The following is an 11,877-nucleotide window of genomic DNA, read 5'->3' as shown; positions in this document are numbered from 1 at the left end:
TGGAGAGGAAACATGACGCTCCACACACACTTCATAGTAACTTTAATTTTAGGGCTGTTTTTACACGTACAAGGTGACAACGTAAACCAGCATGGTGAGTACATTCAGCGGCATCTAAGAACCTTGGATATGTTTCTTCTTTTGTTTCTTCTTTTGTTTGCACTACAATGAGTTACGTAATTCTTGTTGCTGCTGGTGTGGGGATATGTAGGTCATAGTTCCCCAGCTACTCCATTGTTGTTTTGATAGATTATTGACTAGTCCTTTTTCTTACAATTCACGTTAAAAACACATTTAAAATGCGCAGATATGGTTTAGACTGAAAGGAGAGAGAGACACACAGAGACAGAGAGACAAACAGAGAGAAAGAGACAGAGAGGGAGAGACAGAGACACAGAGAGTGTCATTTTTCTGGTAGAGGGCCCACCACCTGTTTCCTGTCTCCATGGATCTGCTATTGCTTTGTTTGGAATGTTCCACAGTGCAACATTAAACTTATCTAACTCCATGCAGACAGACAGAGGTCAGAGACATAGATAGGTCCGTTCACAACAATTTTTTAAAGTAATAACACATCTCACTGAAAGACGTTAGATGTTATATAGATGTTTAATGCCATATTGTGGAACATAGAAGGCAAGCGTTTCTGTGGAGACAAGCAGGTTCCACAGCCTACATCAGAAAATTTACACATCTCCAAAGCTCAAAATGATCTGTTCCACCTTGTGATATCATGAAGACATAGTTTTCAAGTTAACAGCTACTTTTACCATTTGTTCAGTAGCGATTGTCATAATATGGGCCCTTTAAGTTTTTTTGACAGAGGACTGCCATTTGACCTCACTGATTTTATTACAGTAAAGTGTTCATATCATATCTTTACAGCTCCTGTTGTTCAAACGGCTCTGGGTGGCCTGAAAGGAGTCTACATCCCAGTGAAGGGCAAAGAGTCTGGAGTTCATGCCTTTTTAGGAGTTCCATTTGCTTATCCACCTGTGGGCCCAGAGCTCAGACTGGCTCCACCTCGACCTGTCCAAGCCTGGAATGGAGTGAAGGATGCAACTAAACAGCCTCCCATGTAAGACTCCTGTTATGAGCAAGTAGTGAATAAACTCCAGTAGCCCACTTTACACAGAAACAGACAAACAAAACCTTTCTTTTTACCCAGGTGTGTTCAAAATGTAGCAGTCTTGGGAGACCTTTACACTAGACTGGGTATGGAAATAGATGTCCCAGGGATTTCTGAGGACTGCCTTTGCCTCAACATTTACACTCCTGCAAACACACCTCGCAACGCCAAGCTCCCAGTAAGAACATCTTAGATCAGACTTGGGCTATAAATTACACAATCAGTCAAAAGTTTGGACATCTTTTTCTAAGTAGTTTACCACTAGACTGTGTAAAGAAGTGAAGTAAGGGAATGTGACTCTAGCAGTTATAGGGGCGAATCTGGAGCTGAGTTGCATATTAGGAATTTATTTACAGGCAAAATAGCTCAATAAAGACACCAGGATCATGTGGAGTAGGTTAATACGAACATGTTAAGACCAAAATAACGAGACTCACTGCAGCAGTTACAGAGACGGATGACAATATTCCAATGTAAAGTAAATTGGAAACAGAGTCGATGGAGCCGGAAGCGCTCCAAGAACAATTTTTAATTTGGAACACGGCGGCTATGGAGTTATCTATGTCCATTTATATATACTATTGGTTTACCACTTTCTACATTTTAGATACACACAAAAGACATCAAATATATAAGCAAGATAAATGGAATTATCTATTATTTTTATATTTTTAATTCCATTATTTAAAGTAGCCACCCTTTGCTTTGTTGACAGCACCACAAACCCTTTTTTGAGTTCATTTTTTCTTTAGTACAGGTCATATGTTTCATTCATAGTTCTGATGCCTTCAGTGAGAATCTGCAATGTAAATAATCAAGGAATCAAAAATGTGGCTGTTTGCTGCAGGTTTTTGGAGAGAACAGGGAAAGGTTCTTAGCACTTGGAAAAAGCATCAATAGACACAATGAAACTCAGGCACTCCAAAAAAGTAAAAGACTTACAAGGAAAAGTGTAATGAGATAGGTCTTTTAACTATACTTTTCCTCATGTGACTTTTACTTTTTTGGAGTGCCTGGATTTTGTTGTGTTCAGAGAGGAAACATAAATGAAAAAGTGTGATTTCTAGTATCAGTGAACTTTACAATTATTATTATTGCTATTAACAGGTTATGGTCTGGATTCATGGAGGAGGTTTCACTCATGGAGCAGCTTCTTCTTATGATGGTTCTGCCTTGTCTGCGTATGAAGATGTGGTGGTGGTGATGATACAGTATCGTTTAGGACTTCTGGGATTTCTCAGGTAAAACGTTGGGGCCTATTGTTTTGAGTCTTTGTTTTTCTTTATACCTAAACCTTAAAGAGCCCATATTACACTATTTTCTGATCTATGTTATAATGTTTCCTCATCAAAAACATACCCAGAGTTGTGTTTTGTTTTATTCACACATGTTTAAAACACAAATCTAAATCACAAAATACATATTTAGACTGAGTTCCTTTCTCAAACAGAAAACACCCTACCTACCTTGTGATTCCATGTAGTAGTATCACTTTATGTAAGTCATGTGTTGGGAATTTGAGTACACTGAAGTTTTGACAAAATTGAATGTCATTACGTTGCTTCTGCCCATTACTTTACATTGCAGCCATAGACCTTATATGTCCGTATATATAAAATTATCACACACCAGACCTATTGTGATTCAGCTGCTTGCTCTCCTGCCCAATCCCAACATTCCACTGGCGGCATGTTACTGCTACAGGCTAATGAATGGATAACAACAGAACTGTGTGCTATGGAAAGTGGGATGTGGGATTAAGACTAGTTTTACAACCAGCTTGTGCACTCGGTTCCTGGACCTTGTGTCGCGGACCTGACTGGACCGGGATTTGGACCAGTTTGATCTCATCATATTGGACAATAAACTTTTGGAGACAGAACCAGTGGGATAGTGGGTAGAGGCTACAGTCGGCTTCAGTCCTTTGGAGAAGGTAAGAGGCTTGTTTTCGTTAGTTTGGGGGCAAATCTGAAGATGGAGCCTCACAGGTAAATGGTGTTATAGTGTTAATAGTTAAATAGTGTGTAAAAGATCTTGTGAGTGCGACAGAGCTGCTCCAGTGTTCTGCCGTGTGCCATGTGTTCATCTTGTGACCGTAGCCTTACTGTAGTTTTGTTGACTTTTTTGGGGATGGATGTGAAAGATGGATCAGGTTGTGCTGCTGCGTAAACTTTGCGCTTGGCTGTGCATTGTGCTCTAATGTAGTTCAGCCAATAGTGGACAAAATGACTGTCTGTTTCTGGCATTCATTGTAATACTATATATTTTATTTGAGATGTAGACAGACTAATAATAAAGGATTACTCAAACATGTGTGAATGAAACAGAACATGATTCTGAGTATGTTTTGGAGGATGTAACATTATAACATGGCTCAAAGTTCACAAGAGTCAATTTCACGTAATATAGGACCTTTAAACTTTTGTGATGAAACCTCTTATTCATTCCAGCACTGGAGAGAAAGGCATGGCTGGAAACTTTGGCCTTTTGGATCAAGTAGAGGCTCTGAAGTGGGTGCAGCAGCACATCCACAACTTTGGGGGGAACCCAGATCAAGTCACGATATTTGGGGAGTCTGCTGGAGGAATGAGTGTGTCTTTTCTGGTAAGATATTCACATAAACTAAGCCTGTCATGACAATTATTATATCAAGTTATCATTTGATATCTGAAAGCTGGATGATATATTATGGGGTTCAATATAGATCCTTTAAAATGTGTAAACAAAAACATTTTAAATTCCAGAATGGAGGCAGCTGGAGGCAAAAGTGAAATGGAACCTAATGTGATTTCAAAGGGAAAATCTTGATTAACCTCAGAATATCACAAAATATGAAAAGGCCAGTTATCTATTAAGAACAAATAAGTACATTTTACTTACAGGTCATAGTAGTATTTGGTACAAAAGCACAAATGTTGAACCTGGTAACATTTATTATTGACTAGACCCATGAACTTACTGTATTACACCAGACCCCCCACCACCATTCTGAAGTACAGTTACCCTATATAATTACCCTATAGGATGTTGTGATCAGAAATCTATTGATAATGAGTCATAGAAGTGATTTATTCTACCTTTTATGGCTTAAATCCTATTGTAAAGTCAAAACAAAGCATTTCCCAGTAGTACTAAGAAAATATACACATGATAAATAGTGACAACTGATATTTTGAATTATGTCTCTTTTAATATGTCTTACTGTCTATGGTTATTTTCACAGTACCTCTCACCTTTGTCAAACGGACTGTTCCACCGGGGAATCGCAGAGAGTGGCACAGCTGTGTTACTGGATACTTTGGTAGCAGACCCCCTCGGCACTGCAAAGGTCGGTAAATCCTTGAATGAAAATGTCAGGCAGTGATGGAAGAAGTACTCAGTGTTGTTACTTAAGTAAAAGTACAGCAAAAAAATACTCATGTAAAGTAAAAGAATCACATCTAAAAATCTGAAGTAAAAGTGTTTAAAAAGTACTTCAAGAGTAAAAAGTAAAGATATGGCATTGTGATTTTTTAAATCTTATGAAGATTCAAATGTAGTGATTTTAATAAAGATTTGTTCTGAATTTTGTTCAAGTGGAACAACGAATGGATTGTTTTTTCTTAGTTGTTTTTATTTGTATATTGTGTTAAAAATTATCCAGCAGGTCTCAGATGATAATAACAAATACTTTTACTTTTCAGTCCTGTAAAAAAAATGTACTGCAGTAGAAAGTAGAGATATCTATTGTCACATATAGTGGAGTAAAAGTAAAAAGTATCCACTTTAAAACATTCTTAAGTAAAGTACAGATACCTAAAATCTATATTTAACTACTAGTTCCAGTTTAATGTCTAAATGAAATATGTAATCAGCATACAGTATATACAACTTTTAATATTTTTGAACTTTTTCTAGATGGCAGCAAACATGTCTGGCTGCAGCCTTGAAAGTACTGAAACTATTAGTAACTGCATGAGAAACCTTGATCTACAAAAAATAGTGGAACTCACAGAGGTAAGATATTACAGCCTATTATTATTATTATTATTATTATTATTATTATTATTATTATTATTATTATTATTATTATTATTATTATTAAAGGTGCAATATGTAACTTTTTTGGTGAAGGGTCTGTCAAATGCTAACCAATCAGATCAGTTCACAGCACCATTTCCTGCTTGTTACTAACCCTCGGACTCAGACCTCGGTGGAAAAAGTAGACCGAGCAAGGATTCCGAGTCAGAATCCCAGCGCCCACTGGGATGTGTAAATGTGAACATTTTCCATTGTGTTTGGCCACTTTGGTGGTTTAAATAACAATTTCAGTCACTTGTATTACTGCAGTACCTGACTGTGTCCATATCACTGCCTGTGGGTTTGGTAGTTGGTGTTGTGGTGAGGCTACATGCTACTCTCCAAGTCCGACACGCGAAATATAATAATACACTTCAAGCTCCAGCGTGCCTGAGGTCCAAGTGGGAGTCAGAAGATAATCGAACGCAGGGGAAGTTAAATGAGATCATTTTGGATCAATTGCTTCTGTCTTGGCATCTTGGATCTTTCCTACTAATTTTTTTCACTGTGAATTTTACACTCTGAATTGAACTTTGACAGTTGAATTTGAGGGCTTGAACATATTTGTGCTGAATATTTAAAAGGTGAAATTTATATTCTGAATTTCAAACATATTGAAAAAGGATTCTTAAAATTTTAGCAACTAAAATTCAGAATAAAAATAATTCAAACATCTTTTTTTAGAGTTAAAAAATTCAAAGTGAAAAATTCGATGGCATTTAAAATTCAAAATCTGATGAAACAAATCTTTCATTCCTGTGTTTTTTACCTCTCTTATGTAGGTACCGGAATTGGTAATGAGTGTGACTATTGATGGCCTTTTCTTGACCAAACCAGTGAGTGAATCGCTTCGTAACCATGAAATACAAAAGCTTCCGTTTATGACCGGTGTAAATAGTGATGAAGGTGGCTGGTTACTCCCCACTGTAAGTAAGCTCAAATATTTGATTTTAAAAGGCCCATATTATGCTGTTTTTTGATGCTGAATCCTCATCACAAACATACCTGGAGTTGTGTTTTGTTTCATTCACACATGTTTAATGCACAAACCCTGAATATTTAGGCTGAGTTCTTCTCTGAAAAAAGCAAACAAAAAAAAAACTCTGCTCCACCTTGTGATGTCATGTGGTAATACAGGAAGTGCTCCACTATGTTTTTAAACTCCATACACCTTCACTAGAATCATTTGGATGATTTTAACCCCTGGAGTTACCAATCTGTATGGAACCAAAGATAAAAAGGTAGCTGTAACTTGAAAACTATCACCAAATTTTGAGCTTTGGTGATGTAGACAGACTATTAGCAAAGACTTACCGAAACTCTATTTGATGAGTAAACCACATTACAACAGATCAGAAATTGTGTAATATGGGCCTTTTAAGGATTTACCACAACTCTGTCTGAATTCTCCATTGTTTTCACAGTTTATGGCGCCTCCAAACTGGACAGAAGGAATGACTCGAGATGAAGTGAAAGGCATACTGTCCCTCTTTTACACCGCTGAAGTGAGATTACATCCTGGGTACAAATATTATGCACAATTTCCAATTTGACATTGCTCTAACAATATATGTTTTTATTGAAAGCATAAAGATGAAGCACTAAATTTGATCATAGACGAATTCACTGGAAAAAGTGAGGACCCCAAAATACTCCGGAAGGCCTTTACTGACACTCTTGGGGATTTAATATTCAACGTTCCTGCAGTGAAAACCATAAACGCCCATACAGGTTTGACCTTTGCATAAAACTATGTTGATATTTTGTGTTGTTGCTTTATGAATAATGCAAAAAAAAAAACAAAAAAAACACAGTTAAGAGCATTATATCGATGATTTTTTTCTTCAGTTTTGTCATCTTTTTAGATTTCAAATTTTACTTACTATTTGGAAATCTTGAAATCACGCCAAAACTCCTCTAATGTACATAGAAATTATTATCTAACAAATAAACATCAGAAAACACCTTTATTTTATTGAAATCATATTTAAAGGTGCATTGTGTAACTTTTCTGATGGAGGGTTTGCCAAATGATTTTCTCCATGGAGATGTTATTATTTTGTTTGGTATGTCCCAGTGTGGCATTATGAACATATCCCTCTTGCATTTACTTAATAACATGGGTTTTAAAACTAAAAACTTGCATTCTTACTGAGAGGGGGCTCGCCTCTTCACAGATCTGACATGTAACTTGGCCCTGTTCTGTCACCTACTGTCTCCATAGAGATATATAAGTGTAATGCCATACTGTGGGACATTTCAGGCCATATTTACACAGAGAGAAATAAGTGATGGAAAAGTTACAATGTAGAAATCTGAGTGTATGCTGTAAGTAAATATTAAGAGCTGTATTAGACTAAAGATATTCTTGCTCAGGTAAAGACATGTCCGGCCATTTGTTTGGTCGATTAAAAAGAGAGCATGACAAAAGCTCTCAAAACTAATACGTATCTCTATGTACCTGACCCAAACTGCGTTCACAGGATTACAATTCCACTGGGGTTCATGCAAAAACAACCCGGTTGCAAAAAAAAAAAGGACCAGGAAACAATATATCTACATAAAGACATTAAATTTGGGAGTCATGGGTGTAATTGGCCTTTTTACCTGTAAATACCAGCTAACACACACACTCACTCAACAACTTTAATCTAAATAGAGTGATGAATTGGATAATTCAATTTTTGGTTGATTAAAGGTGCATTGCGTAACTTTCCTGGTGGAGGGCCTGTTACCTGCTTGTCTCCATGGAGATGTTATTGCTTGGCCTGCCACGTTCCACTGAGACAAGCAGGAGATGCCACCAGGTGAATTTACAGGTGAGATCTGTGAAGCGGTGACCCCACTCACAGTGAGAATGCAGGTTTTCAAAGGCATTATTGAGCAATAAAACTCCCATCATTGAATAAATGCATCTTACACAAGTTTAATACCATATTGTGGAACATGACAGGCAAAGCAATAGCATCTCCATGGTAGCAGACCAGATACCTGAAATGTTCCGCAGTGCGCCTTTAAGAAACTATCAACCAATTAATGGACTAAACAACTAAAGGTTTACAGCTCTTGTGGAAAGTGTGTGTTGTTTTATATTTATAAGGATTATTTTCAGAATAAGAAATGTTATTGTTCTTTCATATCCAGACGTAGGAGCTCCTGTGTACGTTTATGAATACAACTTTTCCCCTCGGATGCTGAAGAAAGTGAGGCCAGAGTTTGTCGGAGCAGATCACGCAGATGAGATTTTCGCTGTGTTAGGAATCTGCTTTACTACTACTCATGTCAGACTTATAGGTAAGAGCGACAGTCATATTAAAGGGCCCATATTACACTATTTTCGGATCTATGTTATAATGTTGTTTCCTCATCAAAAACATACCTGGAGTTCAGTGGCGGCTGGTCAATAGAGGGCACAGGTGTGCCACACTCCCTAACTTGACCTAGATAAAAAATAAATAAATAATGAAGTTGTTATTTTGTATTAGGCTATATGTTTAATATTTTGTTTAAAATTGAATGTGTACCTAGATCACAGGTGTCAAACATAAGGCCCGGGGGCCAGATCCGGCCCTCCAAGACCTTTAATGTGGCCCTTGGGTGATTTTCTACTAAAATATTTTAATTATATTTTCTATTAAAATATTGGTAATTTTCTGCGGTGCTTAGTATCGCAGCGTCTCCAGTGTCTCTGTGCGTGGCCCCTCCCACCAGAGCAGCACAAATGAAGACTTGTCTCTTTCCAAACACTCTTAAAGGACGATCGTTTTGACTGTTGACCGTGACACCCTCATCAGAAAAATGTCCAAAATGAGAAAAGTGGAGCCGAGTGCAGGATTTTCCAAGAAAAATTGACTTATTCCTATTTGCATACAAGTTAATGTTAAAACATTGTGTTGAAATTGTATTTTTCTTAAAGTTTCAGGTTGTTCATAATAGTATAATATTATAATAAGAAAGAGTTCATCAATTAAAAAAGATTTCTGTAATAGATTTGTTATTTTTGAGGTTTATATGCCATGAGTTTTCTGATCCGGCCCCTTTGGTATCAATGTAGTTTGGACACGGCCCCTGGACCAAAATGAGTTTGACACCCCTGATCTAGATAGACATATTTTTATCATGTTAAATGTGGTCATATCACTTTATTTTTTTCTTGTGTTTGTCAATTGAGTACACTGAGTCAGAGCGACTTAATGGAGATCTATGGGAGAGCCTGAAGTTTTGACAAAATTTTACATCATTGCGTTGCTTCTACATTGCAGCTCTGAAATATGTTTTGGGGGCGCAGAATGGGAGCAACCTGAAATCAAGTGATTGGTCTTTATAAACATTATCACACACTTCTGGCCTTTTGTGACTCAGCGTGCTCGCTCTGTCCTGCCCAGCCCCAACTCTGCCCTGGCAGCATGTTAAGGCTAATGAACAACAGTTTATGTTGACACCACGTTCCCATTTCCTATCTTTCTTCTGCTAAAAAGCCTGGAGATGCTCTGATGAGGCTGTAAAATTAGAACTCCAACCTTGAGCAGCGCGCAGCATCATGATGGATGTTAGATGCGTGCATGACACTGTTGGGGTAAATTATCCCACCGATTAAAATAGAAAGCCAAACCTGCTCGTGTGCTGATGAGTTTTCACGCTGTTATGCATTGGTGTAAATTGGGGACTACCTTTTGTTCTTGTAGTTGGGTATGAGAGATGTGTTACATTGTGTTCCTGAGGCTGGGTGTGAGATGTGTGTAACGTTGTGTTCTTGGGGTTGGGTGTGAGTGGTGGATCAGGTTGTGCTGCTGCATAAACTTTGTAAACTTTGCGCTTGGCTGCATTGCACTCTGATATAGTTTAGCCAATAGTGACCAAAAGACTCACTGTTTCTGGCATTTGTTAAATAGCCTATATATAATACAAATATTTATAATATATATTTATAATTTTGCCAATTATACCACCAGCCGCCACTGCTGGAGTTGTGTTTTGTTTCATTCACACATGTTTAACACACAAATGCTATATTATAAATACTATATTTTTGGCTAAAACAATTCCCTTTGTTTCTGCAGAAGAATGCTCAAAAGAGGAGGAAGAGCTCAACCGAAGAGTCATGAGATACTGGGCAAACTTTGCTTACACTGGGTAAATGTGAAATACAACTACAAATACAAGGGCATTTTTTTATACAGACTTGGTCACTCTGTTTGTTTTGTAGGTCTCCAAATGGGAAAGGCCTGGTGCATTGGCCACAGTATGGAAAAGAGGAGAACTACCTGTTTATTGACTCTGAGCAGGTGGTCCGTCAGGGGCTGAGGAAGGACCACGTTGTGTTCTTGACTCAGACTCTTCCAAAAATGTTGGAGGAGCTCGAGAAGACAGAGCACATAGAGTTATAGAGCAACTGGCCACAATCTGCAGAAATAATACATTAAAAATTTTAATCACTTAATGGGACTTTTATAACACTGTCATGATCAAACACTAAACACTGAACTGAGCTGCACTATGACTCATGTGACTTTTTTGCTGAGGGTCCGTCACCTGCTTGTTTCTGTGGACATGTCATTGCTCTGCCTGGAATGTTCCACAGTATGATATTTAACAGCTTTACCTTACATTTAGCAAATTTTGTAGTTTTATAGCTCAAAAATACTGTAACTTGGTCTGGTTTAGTTTCCATTATGATAAAATGTTTAATCCCATACTATGAAACATTCCAGACAAAGCAATAACATCTCCATGGAGAAAAACATGTTTGATGGACCCTTCACCACAAAAGTTACACAATGCACCATTAAGTGTTAGAAAACTGAATAATCATAGAAGACCAAATTAACCCTTGTGGACTACCAAGCACTGAAAACTGTGACTTACACTGAAAAAAAAAGGTTGCTGGATTTGCGTAAAAAAGTTATGGACAGCGGTTGCACGCAATAAAATTATGTTTAGGCTTTGAAACTTTTTTCGAACCCCTCTACACATATTTTTCTCGGAACATGAACATCACTTTTTCATGTTGATGAAATTTGAACAAATCATGCTGAATATGCATATTTATCTTATGGTACCTTATCATGAAATGTATAAGTATGTATAATGTAATTTAATTGATCTAATTCTGTAAAAGAATACAAAAACAGTCTTTAGTTTTCCACAGTTCTGTATTGTCTTAAACAGAATCAAACACAAAGAGAGCACAGGGACAGAGACACACAGTTTGGAGCTGGACAGTGTGAAGATTTATTCCAGTGAAGAAGCTCTGGTCTCTGCCTGTGGACACACGAATAACACATGATGATCACATTCTGATGATCTACTCTGTTCTACATGTTTAAATACACTTAAAGCACTTATTACTACAATAATGGACCAGAACAGAATCACAAGAACATTAGAAGTGTATCTGCAGAAACAAAACTCACCATGTGCTGCTTTTCTTCCTCTAAACACAGTAACAGGGAGGGCATCTGGTATAAAGTCTCCTAATGCCACATCACCTTGTAGAAACACGATAACAGTTTCAATAGGAAGTTCATTTTGAAAAATTTTAAAATAATTTTAGTTGGTTTACTTACTTTGTTCATCTGTGCTCTGTGTTTTTGTTGGTTCTCAAACATCTTCCTTTTTTTCTGAAACATCAACTATAACATTCATGAACTTCCCCACAGCTCCAGCAAAGCTCTGGACGTCACTCTTTG

At 37.4% G+C, this 11,877-nt stretch overlaps 1 protein-coding gene across 1 annotated transcript; it reads left to right on the top strand.

The window, feature by feature from the left end:
* On the top strand, positions 1–11,078 carry LOC110165927 (cocaine esterase-like). Its single transcript, XM_020931125.2, has 13 exons — positions 1–94; positions 886–1,078; positions 1,169–1,307; positions 2,237–2,370; positions 3,580–3,733; positions 4,353–4,457; positions 5,027–5,125; positions 5,971–6,114; positions 6,613–6,693; positions 6,775–6,919; positions 8,333–8,482; positions 10,249–10,321; positions 10,395–11,078. The coding sequence occupies exons 1-13, from the start codon at positions 13–15 to the stop codon at positions 10,573–10,575; spliced, it is 1,680 nt and encodes a 559-aa protein (XP_020786784.2). The 5' UTR covers positions 1–12; the 3' UTR covers positions 10,576–11,078.
* The last annotated feature ends 799 nt before the right edge of the window (positions 11,079–11,877 follow it).

Source organism: Boleophthalmus pectinirostris, unplaced genomic scaffold, assembly GCF_026225935.1.
Source record: "Boleophthalmus pectinirostris isolate CB_2022bp ecotype Guang Dong unplaced genomic scaffold, ASM2622593v1 HiC_scaffold_2, whole genome shotgun sequence".
NCBI classification, from domain to species: domain Eukaryota; kingdom Metazoa; phylum Chordata; class Actinopteri; order Gobiiformes; family Gobiidae; genus Boleophthalmus; species Boleophthalmus pectinirostris.
This window is presented reverse-complemented; position numbering and strand designations above follow the sequence as displayed.